We start from the raw sequence: 26,512 nt of genomic DNA on the forward strand, positions 1-26,512 counted from the left end.
AGAGCCATCCTTCTGAAATTGGTCCTCACTGTGGTGGTCAACCTGTGGCTGGCTTTATCACTTCAGACTACAGGTGGGGTGGGGGTGGGACTTACATATTTAAGTGATCCTTCAAACCACAATAAATTTAAAAATGTTAAATCTTTGCATGTAGAAATCCAGCATGTCATAAGGAAGGAGTCTTTAAGAGTCTTCTCCCTGACATGCTAGCTTTCTCCACGTAGGGCTGTGTTTAATATGGAGATGCAGTCTTTCATGTGAGCCCCACCTGCAGTCTCAGGTGACATTAGCAACCCAGGCAGAGGTAGACCACTTCAGTGCAAAAAGGTCCTGAGAAGGGGAAAGTACAGAGCTGGACGTTTTAACATCCAGAAAAGGAGAAATTGCTAAACTAATTGCTAATTTGGAAACAGGAGGGAGAACCGTTGCCAGGTTTTATAAATCAGCAACAATGATGCTGGATAAACTCCCATAGATACATTGTGTTTTTTTGTGTGTGTTTTTTTAGTGAAAAATATATGTATATCTGGCATCTGCAATATTAAATTATAACTAAGGAGAATCCCTTGTTCTGCTGAGGCCTTCATTTTGGAGCTCTGCACATTGGTTGCCTCAGGGGGACGCTTAGCAAAATGCAGGATATTGTGACTTGTGCTAAGATGCTCAAGAGACAGTTGTTTGAACATCTGAAGCTAAAATAATGATGGATTGGTCTTGTAAAGGGCATAAAAAAACAGATAATGTGAGAGGAGGAAATAGAGGTTTTTATTAAGGAAAATATTTGTAGTGTGTTGCCTTAGGAAGAGTTGTTACTTTTAGAAAGCAGGGGAAGTATTAATGCAGAAGCTGCTAATAGGAGCCAGAGGACAAGATTTAAAACTTCTGCAAATATTGGTCTTCCAGGGACATTGAAACAGTGAGGAATATGAGGATAAAAGTTACGATGTACAGAGGTGGTTCACGCCTGCCCTTTCATAAAAGGAACCCTGCTGTGAATCACGTCAAACCCACCTCCCTGAAACCGGTTGTTATTCAGAGGAACAGAGCTAAAATGAGATGCAATCAAAGCCATTCCATGCTGATAGACCTATCACCCTCCATGAACTTATCTAATCTCATTTTAAAGCTTTCTCAATCAATGGCCCTCACCTTGTGGCATTGTGCATCAATCTCATTTGGTAACTCCTAAGTTCCCGTATTAATGGAGATGCATCAACTTTATCTATGCCTTACATTAAACAAAAAACAACAACCCTCAGTCATATCCCTCTGTTGATGTTGCTTTTTCAAAGCTATGTCCAAATGCTCCCAAGCAAGCCCCTTCCTTGGGTCAAGCTCATGGTAGGTGACCAGTTCAAGGCTGGAAGGTGAAGGAAGGAGGGACTCTGGTCACATGGCTTTCTCCAAAGAATTATAGAAACTGTAGTTGAAAGCTACTGAGAATTATACTGCAATATATTTGATGCTGCACAAATGCCCAGGAAAACAAAAATATACTTTCCTTGTGCCAAAGTGATGACAAGGCTGGCAAGAAGCAGGTTCCACTAAGAAGAGCATTCCATAAATGGGGAACAATAACAGAGAAAGTGCATTCTTTTGTCTCCACATTCTAGATCTGCTTCAGAGGTGGCACATAGAGAAAAGCTTCAGATGATGGCTTCAGGATTTGGATATTAATTATAAATCCTGTCAGGCCTAGGTCATGGGAACAGCCTGCTGGATAGCCCTATGACGCATCTAGTTTAGCAGCCTGTTTTCACAGTGACCACCCAGGCGCCCAGCAGACAGAAACTGGCATTCAGAAGCATGGCTTCCTCTGATCATGGAGCCATCATGACTGACAGCCATTGATAGCTTTTGATATCCTCCAGGAATTTCCCTGATCCTCTTTTAAAGCCATTCCAGCTGGTAATGGCCTTGGCAGCAACCATAGTTTAATATTGATTGTTGGGCTTTGGCTGTGCTATTTCTCTTTCTTTCTTTCTTTCTTTCGGGGTGGGGAATAGCATTACAGTGGTGCCTCGCAAGACGAAATTAATCCGTTCCACGAGTCTCTTCGTCTAGCGGTTGTTTCGTCTTGCGAAGCAACCCTATTAGCGGATTAGCGCTATTAGCGGTTTAGTGGCTATTAAAGGCTTAGCAGATTAGCGGATTAGCTGCTAAAAGGCTATTAGCGGCTTAGCGGCTTAGAAAAAGGGGGGGAAGCAAAAAAAAATCTCAAGACTCGCAAGACATTTTCGTCTTGCGAAGCAAGCCCATAGGGAAATTCGTCCTGCGAAGCGCATCGAAAAACGGAAAACCCTTTCGTCTAGCGGGTTTTCCGTCTTGCGAGGCATTCATCTTGCGGGGCACCACTGTATATGTAAAGGATGTGTAGACTTGTGAAGAAATCCATGACCTGCAGCATGGAAAGCAGATGACCTTACTGTGGGGGTCTACTATAGACCACCAAGCCAGACTCAAGACTACAACGATGCCTTCCTAGAGCAGATTACCAAACATTCAAATAAGAGAGATACAATAGTCATGAGAGACTTCAACTTCCTTGATATCTGTTGGGACTCAATCTCAATTTCTGCCAAGAATGTAAGATCCGACAAATCCCTCTGTTGCCTTGCTGTCAATTTCATTTACTACAAAGGGATCACCTGGTCCTCACCAACAGGGAGGAACTGATTGACAAACTGAAAGTACTCGGAAACTTGGGAGGAAGTGATCATGTCCTTTTGGGTTTCATGAAACAGAGGCAAGGGAAAGCTGAATGTAGTCAGACACACACTCTGGGCATGATCAGAAATACTCAATGAGAAGGGAGTATTTAAATGAATTCATATCTCCAGGACCTGATGAGCTGCATCCGAGGGTACAAAAGGAGCTTGCAGATGTAATTTCAGAGCCTTTGTCTATAATCTTTGACAATTCTTGGAGAACAGGTAAGGTCCTGCAGACTGGAGACTGGCAAATATTGCCCCCATCTTCAAAAGGGGGGAAAGAAAGTAGTCTCAGGTAACTACTGACTGGTGGGCTTGACATTGATATCAGGAAAGGTCCTAGAACAGATAAGTCAACAGTAGGTCTGTGAACATTTAGAAAAGAATGCTATGATTACTAAGACTCTGAAAAGCAAGTCATGCCAGATGGACCTCATTTCTTTTTTGATAGAGTTATGAGCTTGGTGGATCAGGGGAATGCTGTGGATGTAGTGCATCTTGATTTCAGTTAGGCTTTGAGGAAGTCCTCCATGATCTTCTGTTGAGGAAGCTGGTAAAATGTGGGTTGAACGAGGTAATTGTTAGGTGGATTTGTCACTGGTTGATGGACCGAACCCAAAGAGTACTCATTAATGTAGGGCTACCAGATGTCCCCGGTTCCCGGGGACAGTCCCCGGATTTGCAATCACTTCTCGGCCTTTTGGCTAAGATCAAGTGCAGTCCCCGGATTTGCAAATCTCTCCTCAGACAAATTCCGACCCTGGAATGTCCCCAGATTTGCAAATCTGTCCCCGGGAAATGTGGCAGTGGCAGCCTCAGCAGCCCAGAGCCAACCCAGTAGCGCAGTTGGCTCTGGTTGGCTTCAGGAGCTGCTCGCTGCCATGGTGCCCACCATTTTTCCTCCCCAGAAGTCCCTATACTATGTGTCTTGTGTGCAACACATCATATGTGGACTTCTGGTGAGGAAAAATGGCGGGCACCACGGCAGCGAGCAGCTCCTGAAGCCAACCAGAGCCAACTGCGCTACCAGGCTGGCTCCGGGCTGCTGACTGCTGCTGCCACTGCTGAAGGGGAACCGGGGACAGATCTCCTGCCCCCTTTCCCCTTTGTTTTGACTGATCTGGGGAGGCTAGGGAGTTACGGGCGGGAGGGCGGGCATTGCCCAGTTTTTTTAAAACTCTGTGCATTTATGTTTCACAGGGTGTGAAAGAAGGGCTTTGCACCTTTATACAATATGCATGTGTGCTTGCTCCCAGGGTCTTTTACCTCTCCATCCCTACTACTGACTCCCTGTTGCTACTCAGCTTAAAAAAAAAAAAAAAAAAGGGTTCCCAGATTCATTGGAAAAAAAATCTGGTATCATACATTAATGGTTCCTTGTCATACTGTGAAAAAATGCCTGAAGGTTCTGTCCTGGGCCCATTGTTGTTCAACATCTTTATAAATGACTTGGGTGAAGGAATTGAGGGGAAGGAATTGAGGGGATGCTCATCAGTCTCCCTCAGGAAGTTGTGGACTTTCCTTCCTTGGAAGCTTTTAAGCAGCTGTTGGGTGGCCATCTGTCATGGATAGTTTAGCTGAGATTCCTGTGCTGCAGCGGGTAGGACTACATGATCCTTGGCGTCCCTTCCAACTCTACAATTCTATTATTCTGTTTCTGTGCTAAGCCTCAGCATGCCATCCAATTCTGGCCCCAATCATGCAGCAAGGCTTGTTTCATCCAGGGGTGTAGCATGGGTGGGGGCGGGGCGCAGCCAGGGCAATTTCCCCCAGCACATTTTGGGTGGGGCATTTTGGCCACTCATGCCACCCTCCCTGAGCCAGCCCTGCACAGTTTTGTCTGGGATCTTATCAGATCCCAGCCTCACAAAGCAGCTTGGGGAGGGCAGCATGAGAAGGACCATAGTTTTGCAAAGGTGAGGCTGGGATCGAAGGGCACATGCCTGTTGCATTTTTCTCCTGCACCCTCTCTGAGTGTTTACTTGGCAAGGTGTGGAGGGTAAATGGAGCCAGCTGCACCAAGCCATCCCTCAAATACTCCATGGCTGGTTTTGTCTTCTACATTGTCAGCTGCCTAAACCCCCAAAGCTGGCACCCTGCTGGCTCCTGTTTTTTTTTTTAAGGATGTTGGTAATTTGATAAGGAGGTTGTTTGATATGCAGTGAAGCTGATCCATAGTAGTAGCAGCAGCTGTTTTCCTTTGATATCAAATGGTGCTAACAAGGTACTAAAGGGGGAACTTTGCCTAGTTCCCAGCATCCCTCAGTAGGCTGTTTCCTTGCAGGTGATGGTGTTTCTCTAATGTAGCAGTAAACTAAAGTCACTTAGTGGTGTATTTATTGCACTGGTGAATTATTATTTTTTTGCACCAGTGGAATGTTGTTCACTAGAAAATGCACAAAACAATAACTTTGTTGTGGAATGTGTAGCAAAGTTTCTGCTCGTGCAACTGCCACATTGGATTCCTCTTCTGTAGGAGTCATTGTGTTATTAGACAGACAACGTTTGATCTAGGCCCATGCTTTATTCTTTTTAATTCAAGTCCACTTAACACCCCCTATTCTTATTTATTTTTCTACAAGAGGCGACTATAACTTCCGTCCCTAAAGCTTTTCTTGCTGCTGCTTCAATCCCCCCTCCCTTCTTTCTTTACTATCAGGTGTTTTTGAAGTAAGTGCCAGGAGCATCTCCCGAGCACATTTATTAGCATTGCCAACAAAATGGTTTGTAATATTTAGAGGATGTGATAGAATATTTGAAAAAGCAGCAATTTACGCTCGACGGAAACACTCTTTTTCAAGTGTAATAATGAAGAAAGGAGCTGAGCTTAATAATAATAAAAAAGTGAAACCTTTTAGGCAATTAAGCTCACTTATTTTCCTTTCCATGTTGGGAAAGAGTGTCAGTAATGAGGCATTTCTGATCTTTGAAAGTAGAGCCTGTATCATCAGCCTTTGTTGTTAATGAGCTTTATATCTCCTGAAAGTAGTGGAAATAAACAGGCAATGGATCGGATGTTTGTTTTCTGGAGCAAATGGCCCAATGTATTTCACATCTTGGACTCATTTAATCTTGCTTTCCAAGTCCTAAATACCTTCAGTTCATTTACCATGGCAATGGCATCATTTGGAATAACCACCATATTCCTGGCTATCAGATAGGAGACACAAAGGCAACATTACAGGAGGGAATTTTGCACTATGGTGCCTTCGTTTTTTTCAATCGGCCAAAACCAACTGTCCCTTCACATGTTCTCCCAATCACATGAGAACCACTTTTGCTGCTGACAGAATAAGGTAAGCTGCGTACACCAAGTCAGATTATTGGGCCTACCCCCTATACTGATTGTTGTCTGCACTAGCTGACTGCAACCCATCAGGGTTTCACAGGCATTTTAGAACAACTCTACCTGGGCTTCTTTGGGATCGAACATAGGAATATGTGGATGATTTGACCACACAAGTGGGACCTGATTGTATGGGTTTTTCTTACAGAATCAGCACTGTCTGCCCTTCCAGCAGGCTGACAGTTTTGTGGGGAAGACCCATGCAGTCACCACTACCACTACTCTGCCTATGTAATTGGATCATTTGAATGTTTCCCCAGTCACGTGCAAGCTGCTTGTTCAAGATGGCATGTGTAGCTTTGGGAACTCTAGGATTCTCTTCCCACTTGTGACCTTGAAGAACGTCCTTTGTAATGGCTGCTCTGCTGCAAGAAAAGTGGACAAGTTAGAAATGGCAACCTCTTACTCAGCACATCTGTACTTGTGTGCATTTATAGCATTTTTTTTGCTGACTGTGGGGACAAAAGCACAACCATACCTCTTTTCTCCATCCTTTTCTCTTTTTTTTGTACTGATGGCAAGGCAATGATGAAAGATCAAGCTTAACCACCACCACTACCCCTGCTCCAATGTCTAAAAAAAATATGTAGGTAGACATTCTGAGTGAGCATTATGAGCACTCCAACTCATTTGCCTGTTGTTTCACTATTATGTGGGTACAAGTCAGTTCTTTGATTAGGAGAAGGGAATACCTTCAAAGCTCTGAGAATGTGCTTGAGGTGGAATTTATATCTGTGCATTGGAGATTGATTGTGTGCCCTTGTGCCTTATCCATTCTCTGTTACATCATTTGGGACTTTTGGGTTTTGAGAATAGGCAAGTAAGAGGTGATGTGGTAGAAGTTTTTTGTTTTTTGTTTTAATTATGCATTGCATGCAGGAAGTGGATAGAGGCAGGTTTCCCTCCCTCCCTCCCCCCCCTCTCAACACTAGTACTCATGGACATCCAGTGAAACTGGAAAGTACTTCTTCATGCAGTGCATAGTTACCTATGGAACTTTCTCCCACAGGTAACAGTGATGGCCCCTCAACTAAGGTGACTTAAAATGAGGATTTGACTAGATACATGGAGGACAAGTCTATCAATGGCTACTAGCCATGTTGGCTATGTTCTGTCTCCACTGCCAGAGGCATTGTTGTTGTCATCTGTCTGTTGTCTTGAGAGACAATGGAGTGTGCCTCTGAGGAGGGGAGGGGAGTCAAACTACTGTGTTAAGCAGCACCGAAGTGACCTCTCCAGGGTGCAAGCTTGGGCAGTGTGTATGGAGGTCCTGGGCTGCCCAGGCGAGAAGACCCCATCCCCCAGCCGCACCAATGTGGTCCAAAGGAAAGCTCGGCTGCAGGAGTTGCTAGAAGGAGGCGTACAAGATACCATCTCACTATCTTAGGGACTCCATTCTGGATTTGTGTAGAGTTAACTCCTTAGACTTTTCTTCTCTCAAAGATGTCCCTCAAGGCAGCCAAGGTTCAAGATCAGAGTTCTCCTTTGTGAATACTATTTGCTGGGAAGTGCAGATAGGCAAAGTGCTGTTGTGTTCAGGTTCTGCTTCCAGGCTTCTCATAGGCATCTGAGTGGCCACTGTGAGAATAGGATGCTGGACTAGATAGGCCATTGGCCAGACACCGCAGACTCTTCTTATGTTCTCCATTCTCACTCAGTTTGCCAAGTGAACATGAGTAGCTTAAGAACTTAAGCAGAGCTCTGCTAGATCAGCCTCAAAAGCATTCATCTAGTTCCAGCTACACTATCAGGGCTGGACACCGGTCAGACACTGGTCAGAACACAGGAAGCATAGTTTGTCAGTGAAATTAACTCTGTAGTCAAGGAAATGACATACAACTTAGGAACACTTCCTAGCAGATCTTGCCCCTATAGAACAGTTTGCCAGGGCTGAGGGTTTCCCCTTCCTCTGCACTACTCTAAGTCTGTGCTCCCAGAAGTTGCCCAAGCAGTCTCAAACTACACCTGCGCACCTATGGTTGCTGTTCTTCTTTCCTCATTATCCTGCATGTTTTTGAAGACCTGAGGGAGGAGAACGTGTCACAGCTGGAGAGGGAGACTCCCAGGATTCTTCAGCAGTCCATTGACACTTCCACTCAGCTTCAGCCTTGGAGTATGAACTGGTCACTGCCACCGGCTCTCCTTGCTCCCTAAACTCTGTTGCCCCATCAGCATCTGACATTCCCTCCCCCCAATCTTCTTCCTCTGACCTCTCTTCTGTGTCCCACCACCAATCCCCTGACTCTAAGCCTTCCTTCTCTAGGGTTTTCCTTGGGGGTTCCTCAGCTGGTACCTACCACCACTCCTCTTCATCCAGCCAGTTCCTGACATGCACACACCCTTCTGTATCCTCCACCGAGGAAGTATAGAGATATTATCAGAGTTGAAGGGCACATTCTGTGCATGGCAGGGCCAGTGAGGGGAAGGTTCCAGGGTCCTAATAGGGAGGCCTGAAGGGCCGCATTCAGTTCCCTACCCTTGCTGTAGCACATTCCTGACAACCAAGCTGTGGTTTGCCCATGGCATCAGTTTCCTCAGTATGTATGGAGCAGTTTGACTTGGCTGTTTTTCTTATCTTTCCTAGGGATCAGTGAATGATTTGTCTTACGTGAAGCATTTGTTCAGACTCCTGCCTAGTTTTTCTTCTTCTCAGCTGTGTTATAGTCTGAATAAATAATGCACGCAAAACTTTGTTCTCCATACAACATGCCAGCCAGCCAGGAGAAAGCTCCTGCGGGGATGTATTGACTAAGGATGCATCATCCACGATTATCCAGAAAGAATTATTGGCTGAGGGGGCTATTGATTTTCTAATAATTTTAGCCCTCCCCCAGACTCATGTCACCAGAGAGGCAGATCACAAATTGAACTGCAGCTGAATTGCTGCAGGATTGATTAAAACTCACAGTAATTATTGCCTCTCTACTGCTCAAGGCAGACTGATCAATGTGAGCTATAACTGATAGGGTTCTTCAAGCAATCTCAGGAAATAGGCATGAGTATCATTTGCTTTGCACCCACAGAAGAGCAGGTATGTGGGAACAGTCAATGCTGGGCATTAAATGCTCCCTCAGAAAATGTAATTGATGTCAGAGCTAGAATATAATTCAACCAAGTATGTTTCCCCCCTTCTTTTTCTTGGTCCAGATTGTTCAGGATGAAGGCCAAAAAGTCACCAAGAAACTTTTTACAAACCATGGGAATGTCTGTTGAGTAATCAAAGGTCCATTATCTACAGACTGCATGTTCTAACTGAGTTGCCAGTGAGTTTGCAGCCCATGCATGGCCACTGGAAAATGAGGGGATAGCCAGCTTGTGTCAGGGAACCCTGGTTTGCAGAAGTACAAAAGGCAGCAGTGTAGGAGGCAGGTGGGAAGGAACAGGCAAAAACAGCAGTGGTCCAGTGAGGGCTGGACATGCCAAGTAGCCACAAACACTACACTGCAGCATTTGGTTGTGGCACCAGCTTGTGAATTGCCTAATGAAGACAAAGGAAACAAAGCCAAGATCTAGCTCCTCAGTTTAAGGAAGAGCCTAATAGTGGTAAGTTAGTGGAGGAGTGGGCACAAATAGTTCAACATGGTGCAAGTAAAGGCTCTTTGGTGCTTCCCTGCTTTCTTGGAAGAGCTGCTAATTGGTTGTGTCACATAGGAAGGGAGCACTTGGCAGTCTGTCCCAGTCTCTCCCAGCCTGTGCACAGTTATAGGATGTCTTCTGCTGACTTGTTCAACTTCACAGTCTGCTGTTTGGCAGAATCCCCGAAGCTTCTTGGCGCATGTGGCCCCTAGAGCTGAGATGATTAACAGCTTGCAATTAAAAGAACGAGCATTTAGAAGTACGAAATAGTTTGCAGATATTAAATTAATCATGATGATACAGGTTTATTTAACCAATAAATATATTACTGCGGGCCCTGAATTGCTGCCAGGAGTTTTTCCACCACCCAACTCTTATGCTCTTTCTCTCTCCGTCTCTCAGAATCTCAGAGGGGAGATGTAGATGTCCCATGTAGGGGTCAGTGGCAGGAGAGTATAAGACAAACTGATCTGTGCAAACTCATATTTCCATTAATCAAGTCAGAAGAACAGGCCCTCTTTCCTCAGAACTGGCCCACACTGAGAGCCAGTGTGATGCAGTGGTTAAGAGCGGTGGACTCGTAATCTGGTGAACTGGGTTCGCTTCCCCGCTCCTCCACATGCAGCTGCTGGGTGACCTTGGGCTAGTCACACTTCTCTGAAGTCTCTCAACCCCACTCACCTCACAGAGTGTTTTTTGTGGGGGAGGAAGGGAAAGGAGAATGTTAACTACTTTGAGACTCCTTCGGGTAGTGATAAAGCGGGATATCAAATCCAAACTCCAAACTCCTCATCCAGTACACTTCATTCATCCCGTACACCTACTGTTTGACCCATCTATCAAGCTTTCAGGAGTCTCACTGCTCCTCATAACAACCCTTCAAGGCAAGCTAAGGTGGAGCATCTAGGTCTTACCACCTTCCTGAAACAAAAGAGCCTGAAACTCAGGAAGATGGTTCTTCCCTGTTGAGGATGAGAGACTGCAAGATGCCCGTAACTATTCAGTAAGCTTCATATCTGAATGTGCGCACACACGCACACACACACTCCAATATGAATACAGACAGACACAGACACATCATTTTATTTGTATGTTGCCTTTCCATAGCCAAAACCATGCTCAAGGTGTCCTACAACTTGAAAAAAATACATAATACAAACCTTAAAAGTAGTCATAAACAATAAACGAAACATCAAAAAGGTGCAAAACCAAATTGAACAATTTCCACATAAATCATTATAAGATTCAAAACAAAAATTCAAAAAATAATAACTGCAACAAGCCCCCCAACCCCCCTAAACAATACCGCCGCCCAGTAGTTTGTTAAACACCTCTTGCAGCTGGAGTCAGTCAGGGCCCCTCCCTTCTAGGCCAGGTGGAAAATGGCCAGCAAGGCAGGAAGCAGGTCTTCCAGGACTCTCAGCTAAGATGCTTTTCAATATGCATGATATTAATTCTCTCTTACACACAGGCACAAACTGGTGGTGTCTCAGCTCACTTGTAGAATGTAACATCATTGATAAGCCTAGTGTAGTTCATGTTTTATTCAATACATTCAGGAAAGGAAGATTAAGAAATTCTCAGAAACAGGTGCTTTTGAAAGGCAGGGAAGCAAACTGCTGGCTTGTGTTGCATTTCTAAATTTTGGCTGCTTTATTAACTGTTCCCAATAAAATACACTCAGACTTGTTCTGTAATTTTTAAATCAATTACTCAAATTATAAATACTGTCCATTTTCCCTTTTGTGCATAATGTCTGCTATTGCTGTTTAATATAAACAAATAAATAAGGGCTAGAAAACATAATAATACTCATTGATTTAAAACATCTTTACAGTGGTACCTCGGGTTATGAACTTAATTCGTTCCAGAGGTCCATTCTTAACCCGAAACCGTTCTTAACCTGAGGTGCGCTTTCACTAATGGGGCCTCCCGCTGTTGCTGCACCGCCACCACATGTTTTTTGTTCTCATTCTGGGGCAAAGTTCTGAACCCGAGGTACTACTTCCGGGTTTGGGGAGTTTGTAACCCAAAGTGTTTGTAACCCGAATCGTTTGTAACCCGAGGTACCACTGTACTTGATAAAAAGATGTCTTTACACATATACATACACTTTCACCTTTCAGATGTCAGACTATAACTCCCATCACCATCCCTGACCACTAGCTGCACTGGCTATGACTGATGGGAGTTGGAGGCCAGCAACATCTGGAGAGCCACAGGCTCACCTCTCCTGGACTAGAGGTCACCTGCCATTCAGTAGACAACACTGGGGAAGATGGATCATAGCTAAGGTATTGAGAGTGGCAAGCCAATGTGGTTTAGAGTGTCAGACTAGGACTTGGGAGTTCAGGGTTCAAATCCAGGGTCCAGGATCATGAAGCTCACTGGGTGGCCTTGGGCCAGTCACTGCCTCTGAGCCTAGCCTGCCTCACAGGATTCTGGTGAGGATAAGTTGAGGAGTGGGAAAACCACATATACCACCTTGAACAGAGAAAAAAGTGGGATGTAAATGTACCAAATAAATGTTAATTTATTTTTAGCAAGAAGGGTACATGCCTGGGACCTTGAAGAGTTCCTGTCAGCCAGGGAAGCAAGTGGAGGGCAGATGGACCAATGGGCTGGAGATCCTTAGGTCTGGGGCTTCTAAAACATGGCGGCCAGTCCTTTAGCAGCACCACCAATGGGCATCCAAAGAATAAGTTGTCCAGGCAGCAGATTAGAGATGGGATCTTCTGTGTCTGTCCTCCCCAAATGTTACGGGTGGGGGACCTTTTTCAGCCTGAGGGGCTACATTCCCTTTTGGGCATCCTGCCACAGGCCACAGGCCAGTGGCAGGTGAAGCCAGAGGCAAAAATGAGTGGTGCAACAAACATAATTTTAACATTTGTATAATAGGATAGTTTCGACATGCAGTTGCACACCTCTCTCTGACCTGCATCCAAGCACTCAAGTGGTATTATCAGAGTTCAGGGACACATTCCAGCTAGGCAAAAACACTTGGGGCACCATGCAGAATCAATGCAGGGTGTTGCTTGTAGAGAGAGGGGGTGTGGCCTGGGGAGAGTTCTGAGGGCCAGGTGGAAAGGCCTGGAGGGCTGCATTTGGCCCCTGGGCTCAAGGTTCCCTTCATATACGGCAGGGGTGGCCAACTCCCAAGAGACTGCAATCTACTCACAGAGTTAAAAACTGGCAGTGATCTACCCGCTTTTGGGGGGTTCAGGACAAAGTTGTTGAGCTTTTTTTAGGGGAGCAAACTTGTTGAGCTTCTTTGGGGGGAGCCGGTGATCTACCACAGACGTACAGTGATCTACCAGTAGATCACAATCTACCTGTTGGACATGCTTGATATAGGGGGTTGTGGTCACAGAGAAGTATTTTTAGGAACATAGGAAACTCTTGTCAAACTGAGTCAAATCTTTGATCCATCTAGCTCAGAATCATGTACACGGACTGGCAGAGGCTTAGGGTTTCAGGCAGGAACTCTTCCCCAGCTCTGCCTGAAGTTGCCAGGGATTAAACCTGCAAGATGGATGCTCTGTCACTGAACTGCAGCCCTTCCCAATTTGTTTTCCTTTATTTTCTTCCTTGAAAAAAGCAACACAGAAAATGTAGCCGTTTTATGACTTTTCCTTCACTTGACAGGCAGTTTATAGCCAACCATCATGCATCTCTGGCCTGGCTGTTGTTTAGCTCATCTTCAGGAATTCTGTAATGCATCCTTAATTTGGAACTTCTATTAGGCTACGTTTATTATCTTTCTCTTGCTCTCCAGATAACTGGTCAGCTTTCTGCTTTTAACTTATTATTATTTCTCTCTCAGTTGAAAGAAAATTCAGGTGGAATAGGAGTGTTGCTTAATAAGGATGTCTATGGATTGATGTTGCTGGGTAGTTGTCTGCTTTAATTATTTGGGACAGGCAGAGCTTGCTGCAAAACAGAAATTTAAAATGTGGGTCACATTTTCAGCACGATGATAGTAGTTTAGAATCTCTAATAATAGACAAGAGACCAGGTACTCAGCTGAATTAATGTGTGTGTGTGTGTGTGTGTGTGTGTGTGTGTGTATGCGCGCACACACGCGCATGCACACACGCACACACTTGCCTACTCCTTGCTATTTTCAACAGAAATACTCAAGAGGATATGGGGGATATGTGGCCCTCCAGATCCTTTTGTGAGATATGGAAGAACCCCTCTCTCTGCCTGAGAAGAAGAAGAAGAAGAAGAAGAAGAAGAAGAAGAAGAAGAAGAAGAAGAGTTGTTGTCTGGATTTGATATCCTGCTTTATCACTACCCTAAGGAGTCTCAAAGCAGCTAACAATCTCCTTTCCCCTCCTCACCCACAACAGAGAGAGGAGGATGACTCATAGGCTGGATCTAGACACATCAAAGAAGCTTTCAGTTAAACCAGGCATGGCCAAACTTGGCCCTCCAGCTGTTTTGGAACTACAACTCCCATCATCCCTAGCTAACAGGACCAGTGGTCAGGGATGATAAGAATTGTAGTCCCAAAGCAGCTGGAAAGCCAAGTTTGGCCATGCCTGAGTTAAACATATTGTAAATTTAAACAGGGAAATCCAGTAGGGAAAACAGGACTCCATAGCTCCATCTGCTGGCGCAGTGTTATATTGCATATACAACACATAAAAATTGTTTTTTCTTTACCAATCTAGCTGAGCCCTTAGAGTAGAGTAAGGATGGGGAACATGTGGTCCTCCAGATGCTGTTGGATTCCAACTCGATTCAGCCCCAGTCAGTCTGGCCAATAGTCAGGGATGATGATGGGAGTTGGGAATTCAGCAACATTGGGAGGACCACAGGTTTTCATTCCCCATGCTAAAGGATACTAACCCAGGTATAGCCCATTTCTATTGTTCTCAGCGTTTTTCCATCCTCCATGGGAGCAGTCACTGCTGAGTTGCATCTTCTCCTTTCAATATGACTTTCACATTGACCCCTGACAGGAAGTCTTTCTTAAATAGGTGTGTGCAATTAATAGTAGAAACTCAGGTAGAAAATAAATCTAGGAGAGAAGAGGTGTTCAAACTCATTTCTGTTACTTAGAATCCATTCCAGACAATCTATTTATTGAGCATTCACCCTGATTTGTTTGCAGGGAGGTTAGATAGTGTTGGCATTTTAGTGAGCATTTAACCTGATTTCTTTCTGAGGTGGTTGGACAATGTTGCATGAAGATAGTGTTATCTCACACTTTCCAGTGCATTTTCTCATCACTGTCCTTGCTGCAAAAATGTTAGCTATTTTGGGGGAACAAGGTGTAACTGTACAACCTGAATTTGCCGGTATGTGATTGAATTCTGCTGTGGAATAATGACAATCTGTAAGCATTACATTAGAACTCATATTGGGTTCTAATGCACAGGTGAGTTACCCATTGACAACACTTTTTCATCTTAACCTCTTCCCTTCAGAGTACATCTCCTGGTAGTAGCAGCCCTCTTGCACAAGTGACTGTTGTTCTTCTAGTTTGTGCAGGCTTTTAAAGCATGAGTGCTATTGATGGACGATGCTTCACACAGACCTAAGCACCAGCTGTAAAGTATTGCTGTTCCTGGAAGTGATAGCATCATTTGGGGACCTAACCTTCCTTGCCTTCTGAAGGCGTAATACAAACACCTTGTGTTATACACCTTTCCTACAATAGTAGGCATCTCAGTGGTATAAAGGTGTCCAACTTGGAGAGAGTAATGCTCCCCTCTTCCTTAACTGTATCCTTCCCTTCTCAATGCAGTGCCCTGAGGATTTGAGGCCTATGAAGGATGGCACTGGTTGCTACGACTACTCCAAGGGAATTGACTGCTCAGATGGCTTCAATGGTGGCTGTGAGCAACTGTGTCTTCAGCAGACCCTCCCTCTCCCATCAGAACCCATGTCCAGCACCATCCACATGTTCTGCGGGTGAGTCCCATGGGCAAGAGGTGTTGGTGGGTACAAATTCAATGGACTGCAGTCTCAAAGCCTTCTGTATGCTTGCTTTTTGAACATTCCTGCCTGGCTAAGCAAATGTAATATGGAAGCTCAAGCCAACTCAAAACACTGTGCATTCAGCAGACAAAGTAAGGTAGTTGGTAGATGGACACCTTATGGGAAAATGCACCATTTCTGGAAGCTGCTACTGCTGTTGTCTGATGAACTTTGGATATGTCACTTTAAAGGGAGGTCTGGAAGTGACTGTTAACATGGCCGCTATCACCACCCACAAATTCTCAGTGTCATGCTGCCTTGTTCCATCTGGAGCCTGTCACTTTTGCACACCCCAGCCCTTTTATGCATTGTTGCTGTGAAGTCATGTTGGTGGAAGAGGGGTCAGCACAGCTGTCAGAGTTGGTTTGTGTTTAAAGATGTAGCTTGTCCCCTAGCTTTGCTGTGGGCTTTGGACTTGGACACCTTGCCTTGCCTCTGAGATAAAGGATGCAAGGAGCATCCAGAGGAGGGGGTTTCTCTCAGCTTTGGGTTGGTGGATTTCAGCTGGCCACATTCCCCAGAGCAGAGGGACATGGGGTGATCACTGCATCCCTCTTTCCCTCCAGTGCCAAATTCCCCACAGATTTTGTTTCTTTAGCTTGTGGCAGCAGCTGTTGCTGCCTCAATACCACTTTGACCTTCAAAGGAATGTTAGGTGTGGATTTGTGCCGTGGAGAAGCACATTCCGAAATGTAACTCCAAGGAACATCTGTCAATTCCTGACACATCCAGGTGCTCAGGCAGCCGAGATTTTGCTGTGTCCCAGCCCTTCATGGCTCCCTGGGGCTTTGAGTTCATCAACTAGCTTTTTCGTGCATGTGTCTATTGCTTTATTTCTCGGCACTGAAAAGTAAAGAGGAATGTGCATCCTGTGGGAAGGCTGATAGCTCCAGTGAAGCAGCCAGCCCATCAAAGTTTTGTTTTCAAATCCAGCAATGAAAAGATTGTAGACTGTTCTGATTCCGTGTGGATTGGCATAGGAGCAGAAGAATCGGCACACTTTCAATATTCCACCACTCTAGAACTTGTGTCCCCTTATGAAAAGAAGAATGCAGTTTGAATCAATTAACTACTCAAACAGCTGACTAATATTTCTTCAGTTGAGACATAATTTGGAAGTGGGGTTAGAGAAGAGAATGCCAAATTATTAGGAGAAATGTTTGATTCAAGGGATGAGGCAGATTGGGCTAAGCCTTTCCTCCCCGCTATCGCTTTGGTGAGGGCTCTTCTACAACAAGTGTGGCAAACTATTTGCCCTTCAGATATTGCTGGGCTACAGCTCCCATCACCCCTGATCATTGCCATGGGAGTTGGAGTCCAATAATACCTGAAGGCTGACTGGTTGCTTGCTGTTTTTCTGTTAAGGAACACATTGTGAAATAAGCACACAACACCAGAGGGTTTAGTTGGGCTCCAGAACAGGGTTTTCCAAATGCAGTTCTTACCACCTCACAAGGAGCACCCCACAAAGAGCATTGGAGGTGCTAGTCCCCCCCCCCCATGTTGCTGAACCGAAACTAGACAGCTCATTTGCATGAAGATCTGCTCTGTGATGAACCTCCCACCCCACCACATGGTGGTATATGAAGAACAGGTGTACTCTTAGCAATCCCAGCAGCAGTTTCTGCAAGCAGACATTTCTTCAACAGTGCAGCACTGAGTTACCCCCGCCCCACTTCAGAGGAATTGTTTCTTTTGCAAAAGGGCTTTTGAAATTATTCTTAGGAGCACATGAGGAAAGCCTTAAAACATGGCTGGGAATTCACATGACTTTTGTCCAAGAAACATTTATAGGCACATATCTAATATCAATTTTGTTTATTTTCCCCAAAACATTATAATGTAAAAATTTGTGCAGATTTTCGTTTTCTTCATAGTAGGAATATTTAACACCAGTGTTAACCCATTAAACACTGTTCCAAGTACTTCAGATGCATTGTCTAGTTGTATTACTTAGAACAGCCCTGTAAAATAAATCAGTATTGTATAATTTCTCATATTAAAGATGGGGCAACTGAGGCTATGAAGTGTGGCTTGCCTAAGGCCACCTTGTGATTTCATGGCAGAAACAAGATTCAAACCAGGAACTTCATGATTCATAGTTCAGTCTCTTTGCTACAGCAACTCTTACTGTCTTTGTTACTGGTATTCAGTGACTGGTTTTTATTCCTGTAATGTTTGGTTTGGTTTTCTCTGGCTAGGTCCACTTTTACATGTGAGGTTTTTCTGCCCATTCTGTAACATGCTATGTGGTACACTTAACTTACTCAGGGATTTTCATATGACTTCCACTACGCAACTGTAAAATATCTGTCTGGTCCATATTGTTAAAGCAGACTTCATGTAAGCCTATTGCACCCTCAGGAAGCTGCTACGGCTCCAGCATGCTGACAGGGGCCACCACTGATGCCTGTCAGGGGGGCAGCTTTACGTTCTCCGCATCCTCCCACGGTGCTCTACTCAGCTCCAAATTGCCCTAGTATAGTGTTGTCGCAGGGAAAATTAAAATGGCAGCTCCCACCTCTCTGATGCTCATCTGAGCATTGCCACTGCTTTTGTCTTCTAAATAAGTGAACCAAAATAAGAGGGACCCACTAAAGTGCATTTTGCTGACAAACCCTCCCCACAATCTTCAAGCTAGTCCTGGTTTTAGCCAAGCCTTTGGTATATACTTTCCTCTCTTTTTTAATCTCTTTCACACACAGGGTCCCTTGTGCTGTTCCTTATTTCGGTGCCTCACTTTGGTGCATCAGATTTAATATTTATGCCTGCACCATTGTGCCTGCCCATTTCACCTACTCCTGCCACCCCCACCCCCCAAAAAAGAAATAACATGATAGATTTTATCTGGAACTGACTTTTGTTGTTTGCTGTTTGTGCATATCTGATGTATCTTTTTGTGTTTGGTTCTCAGCTGTGTTGAGGAATACAGGCTGGCACCAGATGGCAAATCATGTCTCATGCTGTCAGACATCTGTGAGGGCCCCAAGTGCCTTAAGCCAGATGTGAAGTTCAATGATACCCTCTTTGGAGAGATGCTGCATGGCTACAACAACAGGACCCAGCATGTCAACCAAGGGCAGGTCTTCCAGATGACCTTCAGGTATGCCTTGTTCGCCCTCAACCAGCTTTTGCTACAATGTGCATTTGCTGGGTATATAAAAAAGGTAAAGGACCCCTGACAGTTAAGTCCGGTCGTGAACGACTCTGGGGTTGCGGTGCTCATCTCGCTTTACTGGCCAAGGGAGCCGATGTTTGTCCACAGACAGTCTTTCCGGGTCATGTGGCCAGCATGACTAAGCCACTTCTGGTGAAACCAGAGCAGCACATGGAAATGCTGTTTACCTTCCCTCCAGAGCGGTACCTATTTATCTACTTGCACTTTGACGTGCTTTTGAACTGCTAGGTTGGCAGGACAGATGCATATGCATCTGGACAGGAGTGTTTGTGTGTGTCAAAAAGTCGAAAACTCCCATATTCTGCAAAGTACCCTGAATTCCCTTTGCTCTGCAGTTTATGATACAGAACCCAGTGAGTCAAAAGAAGCCAAACATGATGTCCATGAACCAGAGTGTACTGGCTTCATGGACTCTTCTTACGGAAATTCTTTTAGTGGTTTAGGTGCTTCTGGGGCTGGTTCTGAGCACTGCCCCCCTGGAATCCCCAGCTTTATCTACTGAAGAAGGGGGTGACTCTGTATACATACAGTTCCTCAGAACCTCAGTTAATCCCGCACAATTACAACAACTAAATTGTCTTATATTTATCCATTTTTTGGCTGAATACTTTAATACACTCTCAAGTTTCTGCTGAGATTCCAGATTCTGCTCTAGATATCATATGCTATAACTCTTAGTATGAGTACAGCAGTGCAGAGTTCTCAGTTCTAAGCTTAGACCAAATAAATTGACCTAGGGGATGGAAGACTGCAAAGCTCTTTTATACCTTTCTAAGTTCCTTTGAGGAAGGATACATATATGTAATGTTTTCTTTTTTGAAGTTTAAAGTTCACATCTGATTGTAAAAAGAGGATGTTGATTAAATGGCATGCACTGAGCATCTTGCACCTAAAGAATGATCTGGCTTCCGTTCCACTTTCCCTCTGTTCTTTTAAATTCAAACTGGGTTTGGAGCAGCTGATTTTATTGTAGGGAAAAGCCCAGTCTCCTCAGTCTAAAAGCCAGGTGCTTCCTTTTGTGGAGTCATTAAAATAGGAAGTGAGGCCTCAGGCCTCTAATCTAAACCCTATCCATTAAGCACATGAGAGTATAATAATAATAATAATAATAATAATAATAATAATAATAATATTCTGCCCATCTAACTGGGTTGCTGCAGCCATTTCGGGCAGCTCACAACAAAATATTAAAAACCCAACAAAATATCCAACATTAAAAACTTTCCTGTTGTTATTACTCCCTTTTCTTTATGGTTGAAAGTACTCAGTTTCATTCTGGTATCTTACTGCTAAGCTGGAATCACAGGCGATAAGAGCCTGCTGCATCAACAACAGATGGCGCTTTTAGATTCCCTCTAAGTCCAATGCTGATTAAGCAACCCATACTCCACCGTCCTCTTCACTTGAGAAAGGTTGATGATGATGCAAATCTTAAGGCTATTCATGTCATAGTATGCAATGACTTGTTCTTGTGAGGCTGCCAGGGGCGCTGCCTGGATTTCTGAATCCCACAGAGGATAATTAGGGAGAAATCCCTTCAATGTTAAATCTGTAAGACAGAAAAAGAAAACCAGTCATGGAATGCGGGTGGAATATAATTAATATGAAGGCTGTGAATTAATATGTGTGTGTCAGGGTGGGAGAGAATGTAGTCCATGAAAAAGGACAGATTTGTTGTTGTTGTTGATGATGATGATGATGATGATAATAATTTAAAAAATCAACATCATGGCTCTGTAGAGTAACTATATCACTCCATAGTAATAATTTTAACTATAGAAAATGGGCACCTGCAGGTTCTCAAGCTAACCCAGACAAAAAAAAATGAGGGAAGAGGAAAGTTGTTTTGGAAATTCGAGATCAAGGACTCAAACACTGCTCAGACAATTCTAAGGAAGGAAAGATGCAGATTGTTGGAGTTCACAATATGTGAATTGTTTGACAGAGCTTGTACAGTAAGCCCAAAAACTATGCACATTTAACCTGTGTGCATTCAGCTTTAGGCACTTGAGATAGATAGATTAGATAGATGATAGATGATAGATAGAAAGATAGATAGATAGATAGATAGATAGATAGATAGATAGATAGATGATAGATAGATGATAGCAGAAAGAGGTGGGTGTCTGGGAAAGATAACTGGCAATCCCACCCACCACTGAACCCAATGTGTTTTGACTATATGCAGTTTTAGCTTTAGGCACGATCCCAGGAACTTAAACCCCTGCATAAGTTGCAGGTTTACTATATACACATCTGTGTAGCTTGAGTTCCTTAGTTAGCTGTACATTCAATCTACTCATCAGAGGATGGTAGGATGGGGCGGTGCTTTTGACCTGACATTGAGCAGTGCAGTGGTGGCATGGCAGCAGTGGGAGGCCCCATTAGCTAAAGTGGTAGCTCAGGTTAAGAACAGTTTCAGGTTAAGAACGGACCTCCAGAACGAATTAAGTTCTTAACCAGAGGTACCACTGTATAAGAAATTGAGTTGGCAAAAATGGAACTCCACAGCACCATCTGGTGTCACAGTGTTACTGCTCACTGCTGCTTATCAGGGTGAAAAGGTGAGGGGGAAAGGCGATGGTGAGTTTGGCATGGTACAAGCACACCAGCAGAAGCACTGGATTGGTTCCACCAGCGCGAGGTGAGTGGTGCTACCTGTGGGAATTACTTTAGTTCCCATTTACAGAGTTATACAGGAGAGATCCCAAGTTGTTTGACCCTTTAATTAGTTCCCTTTTCCCTCCTATAAAAACTATGCAAGACATTCTCCATTTAAAGTTTAAATTTTGTTGTTGTTTAGTAGTTAGTCTTGTCCTACTCTTCGTGACCCCATGGACCAGAGCATGCCTGGCACTCCTGTTTTCCACTGCCTCCCGCAGTTTCGTCAAATTCATGTTGGTAGTTTCAAGAACATTGTCCAACCATCTTGTCCACATATAACTTTTACTCAGTGTACTTGCACTTGTTAGATTAAATATACAAGACAGGTGTCATTTACATTCCTGATACATCTTACATAGGCTTGTCTCTGAGACAAATAGTGTTGCAGGCTGACTATCTCTGAGGCAGACAGCAGCACAACAGAAAATACCTGTTGCTCTCACACAAAGGACTCTTAATAACTGCCACTGCTGTGCCAATGGACATAACTGCCTCAGTTCCATAGCCTTTGTAAGCATTAACCCTTTACCTAGCATTTTGAATGCTTTCATCCCATGCTACCACCTCACCACCTACTATTCTGTAGCGACTGCTGCATTATGGTGCTTAAATTGTTGTGTTGAAGTTTTGTGTTCTTCCCTCATTGCTTTAAAATGGTTGCATTCTTTCATAAAGTTTTATTGTGTGTGCTTCAGTTGTGGGTTCAGGTTTTCTGCCACAACAGGTGTCACAAGGCAGTGGCAGGGAGTTCCAGAGGAAAGGGGCAGCTCAGGAGAGAAAGGATGGGGGTGAGTAATAGAGGAAGGAATTATTTAATGTCACCTATTCTTGTTCAGCTTTCCTGTAACCACAATATTTAGAAATCTGAAATGCAAGCTGAAATTCTTAGAAATCCAGTGCCTTTCTTTCTGGCAGCTTAGAAGTACTTCCCAACAACCCTGTGAGATGGGTTGGCCTGAGAGCTAGTGACCTGTCCAAGGCTACCCAGTGAGTTTCACAGCTGTGTGAGTTTAAATATTGATTTTTCATGTCTATAAAATATTTTGTTGTGGCTCACAACAGTTTCACAGCTTATTGATATAGAGCTGTGGTCCAGACCATTTTTTTGACATTACATTTTTGCTGATGGGTCCTGGGGCAGAAATTGTAACGTTCTGACAAATTTCATGTGTATCTGTCATGAATAAAAGTAAACCAAGTAACAGCTCGTCATACTATTCTGCTTTGCAATTGGACACCATATTTAGTATTTCTGACATCACATTTTCCCCCAGTCCAGAGGAGTAAGCAGTGGACTTCCCTCCATTAGCCAAAAAAATAACATGTTGGTAAACAACAGGGAAATCCCTGAAAAAATTATTTTTCCTATCTTTTGCAACACAACCTCTGAAATCAACTCCAGCCAGCGTGGCCAGTGGTCAGGGGTGATGGAACTTCTAGTTCAGCAACAACTTGAAGAGTCATGGGCTGGATCCAGACACATTAAAGAAGTGTTTCAGTTAAACACATTGTAAACTTTGTACAGTGGTACCTCAGCTTACAGACGCTTCAGGTTACAGACTCTGCTAACCCAGAAGTAGTACCTCGGGTTAAGAACCTTGCCTCAGGATGGGAACAGAAATCATGCAGTGGCGGTGCGGTGGCAGCAGGAGGCCCCATTAGCTAAAGTGGTGCTTCAGGTTAAGAACAGTTTCAGGTTAAGAACGGACCTCCTGAACAAATTAAGTTCTTAACCCGAGGTACCACTGTATAAGAAATTGAGTTGGCAAAAATGGAACTCCACAGCACCATCTGGTGTCACAGTGTTATAATGCATATACAGCACATAAAGGTAAAGGGACCCCTGACCATTAGGTCCAGTCATATCCCACTCTGGGGTTGCAGCGCTCATCTCACTTTATTATCCAAGGGAGCCGACGTTTGTCCGCAGACAGTTTTTCCAGGTGATGTGGCCAGCATGACTAAGCCACTTCTGGCAAACCAGAGCAGAGCACGGAAACGCCGTTTACCTTCCCGCCGGAGCGGTACCTATTTATCTACTTGCACTTTGAGGTGCTTTCGAACTGCTAGGTTGGCAGGAGCAGGGACCAAGCAACGGGAGCTCACCCCGTCACGGGGATTCGAACCGCCGATCTTCTGATCGGCAAGTCCTAGGCTCTGTGGTTTAACCCACAGCGCCACTTGCATCCCATACAGCACATATAAAGCGTTTTTTTCTTTGTCAATGTAGCTGAGTTCATCGGTTTTCTACTCCTGTTCTACAACTTCAGCAAGGGAACCTCCATACTTCTGCGTGTCCTCTAGAGGAGGAGGGCTTTCCCCTCTACATACACTCTGTGGGCAAAGATGGACACTCTCCACACAGTTATATTTTATCTGCAGTTAAAGCCCCAACTCTGGAGACTTTTTTCTTCCCCTGCTATTTGTTCGAGCTTTGTTACTCAATTCTTGTTTTCTCTTCCCTCAGTTTCCCAATGGAAGAAGAGAAATAAATACAGCCTTCCACCCAAGACTGCATTTAAGATAAATGGCATATGGGTTATAAAGCACTCTGTGCAGGATACATAAGCTGTTTACGTATCTCCCTGTGATTGGGAATGCTTTGCTTCTTAGGTTTTTTGTTTTTGTTTCTGTTTTTTTTTATCTTGTTTGTGCCAAAGATCCCGGTTAAGATATTCAAGAACCTCTCTGAGCATTAAGGACACCAGCTGTTTGAGCAGCCCTTAATTTGATGCAAGTGAAACGTAGCAGGAAGCTGCCCTAATGCCGGGGATTAAAAGCCTTTTTCAACAAAGTGGAACAGGGGGGCTGCATCTTTTAAAGGGATTTACAGCTCCTTGGATCCCTTTAGCTACATGGATGAGTCAGCCCGCTTCCTGTGCCTTAGTAGCTTCAGTTTCCATAATAAATAGAATAATCACAACCCACTGTGCAAGATGGCATGGCAGGGAAGCAACAGCTGGTACTGCAGGAATCTACCCTGAGCACCTTTATCAGGTAGTACCTAGGAATACTGTTGCGTAGTTAATTCACACCAAGTCAGACCATTGGTCCATCTAACTCAGTATTGTCTACAGTGGTACCTTGGGTTACAGACACTTCAGGTTACAGACTCAGCTAACCCAGAAATAATACCTCGGGTTAAGAACTTTGCTTCAGGATGAGAACAAAAATGGTGCTCTGGTGGCACAGTGGCAGTGGGAGGCCCCATTAGCTAAAGTGGTAGCTCAGGTTAAGAACAGTTTCAGGTTAAGAACGGACCTCCAGAACGAATTAAGTTCTTAACCCGAGGTACCACTGTACACTATAATGATGATGATAATGATAGAATTTATATACTACTTCATCATAACCTCTAGGTCTGGGGGGTGGGGGAGCTCCATATGTTGTTGGAATCCAGCTCCCATCAGCCCCTGCTGGCATTATGCATGGGGGTGATGGGAGTTGTAGTCCAACAACGTATGGAGGCCAACCTCTGTTTAAAAAACCTTCAGTAGAGAGTCCACCACATTAGGAGGCCTTATGTTCCACTGTCAAACAGCTCTTACTGCCAGGAAGTTCTTCCTAAGGCTTAGTCAAAATCTCCTTTCTTGGTGGTTGGGGGCGGGGGATGAAGCAGCTTTTCCATAGCTCTCTCTGAGATGTATTTAATATGAAAACAACACTGGACAATTTTCAATTTCCTTTTCATGTTGTTTGCTTTTTTATTTGACAAAAGTCCAGCCCTGTGCTGATTAAACACAAACAATTTAAGCATGTGAGTCAAAATTCACGAAAATTCAGTTCACCTCCCCCCCCCCCTTCTTCCAGGGAGGAGGAGGGTGTCTTTATATAGTAACCCTGACTATTCAGTTCCAGAATGGCAGGCTTTTGTTTCAGCAAAGTTATGTTAATGTTGTCATGCTTCATGTTGGGTCACTGAACCGACGAGGGAGGAATTGTCATAATATTGATGGGAAGTTTTGGCAAGTTAATTTTAAAGCTGTCACTTGGCATCTCCCTCACTGTTGCTTCTCAATAAAACTCCATGATGATTATGGGTCATGCATGACAGCTAGAGAGCAATTCCTGCAACCAAGAGCTGGCAAGCAGTGTCGTTTCCCCCCTCCCCCGACATCCTTTCCCCAGACCCCACCCTTCCTTATCACCTACTTTCTTTCTTCTGGTTTGCCACTCAGTTATGGATTATTCACATGGCCCAAACTGAACCTGCTCTTAAGAATTTGAAAATGAAACCTTGGGCTATACATCCCTACCTCACCTTATTGCCCTTTAAGAACATAAAGAAGAGCCCTGCTCAATCAGACCAAAGGCACCTCTATACATTAACAACAACAACAACAACAACAACAACAACAAGACAATGGGGGCCACCTTTCTGTATGGAAAACCTTCCAGAGACAGGCTGATTTAGGGCATCTTGGCTGGTTGCCCTGCACAGAGCTCTTTTTCCCCCTAATATTTTTATTAAGGATTTTCTTGTTTTACAGAAGTAAGTGTAATGCCTCGTATTTTTTTTCCATATAACATTTTTACAAATCCATTTCATTTGTTGAGGCATTAGGGGGAGAAGAAGAAAAAGAAAGAAAGAAAGAAAGAAAGAAAGGGGGAGTGGGGGGAGGGAAGATGGAAGGGGGTGGGGTCGGGTGGCGATGTTTCTATTATGCTTAATGTATGTAGAGATTGGTGTCAGCGTTACTTGTGTTCCTTTGGTGGTGAGAGAGGTTGGGGTTGGCCTAGGGTGTGATTGGCTGTGGTGATCTTTGTTTTCGTGTGTGAGTGAGGTGGGTGGGTGTTTTGGATCAGGTTAGCCATATTGATTTGTATGCTGTTGGTGGATTATTGTCATTGTCTTGTTGGGCTGTGTATGTGATAAAGGGGAGCCATACCGGGGTGAAGGCGTCTTCTTCTGTTTGTCCCTGTGTCAGTTTCAGTTTATTAGTTATTTTTTCTAGTAGGGCTGTTTCCCATACTATTTGGTACCATTGGTCCATGCTTACTCCTGACAAGGACCTGCACAGAGCTCTGAGCCAGAGGCACTGGGCTTTG

General features: G+C 44.2%; 1 protein-coding gene and 1 long non-coding RNA gene across 6 annotated transcripts in view; one reads left to right on the forward strand and one right to left on the reverse strand.

Moving 5' to 3' along the window:
- The window catches only part of ASTN2 (astrotactin 2), a 704,920-nt gene that overhangs the window by 448,950 nt on the left and 229,458 nt on the right, over positions 1 to 26,512 (forward strand). For 4 of the 5 annotated variants that reach the window (XM_080990791.1, XM_080990792.1, XM_080990793.1 and 1 more), the window contains 2 exons: positions 15,389 to 15,555; positions 18,536 to 18,724. In XM_080990791.1, coding sequence (XP_080846917.1) covers positions 15,389 to 15,555; positions 18,536 to 18,724 — 356 coding nt within the window. Of the gene's footprint in view, positions 1 to 15,388; positions 15,556 to 18,535; positions 18,725 to 21,344; positions 21,444 to 26,512 lie in introns of those variants that run through there. The other variant, XM_080990795.1, reaches the window with a different exon arrangement.
- Positions 19,548 to 21,922, reverse strand: LOC308468670. Its single transcript, XR_013981800.1, has 2 exons — positions 21,819 to 21,922; positions 19,548 to 20,348 (listed from the first exon to the last, which is right to left on the reverse strand). It is a non-coding gene; the product is annotated as an uncharacterized lncRNA (long non-coding RNA).

Source organism: Podarcis pityusensis (genome assembly GCF_964106645.2).
Source record: "Podarcis pityusensis genome assembly, chromosome: Z".
Classification (NCBI taxonomy): Eukaryota; Metazoa; Chordata; class Lepidosauria; order Squamata; family Lacertidae; genus Podarcis; species Podarcis pityusensis.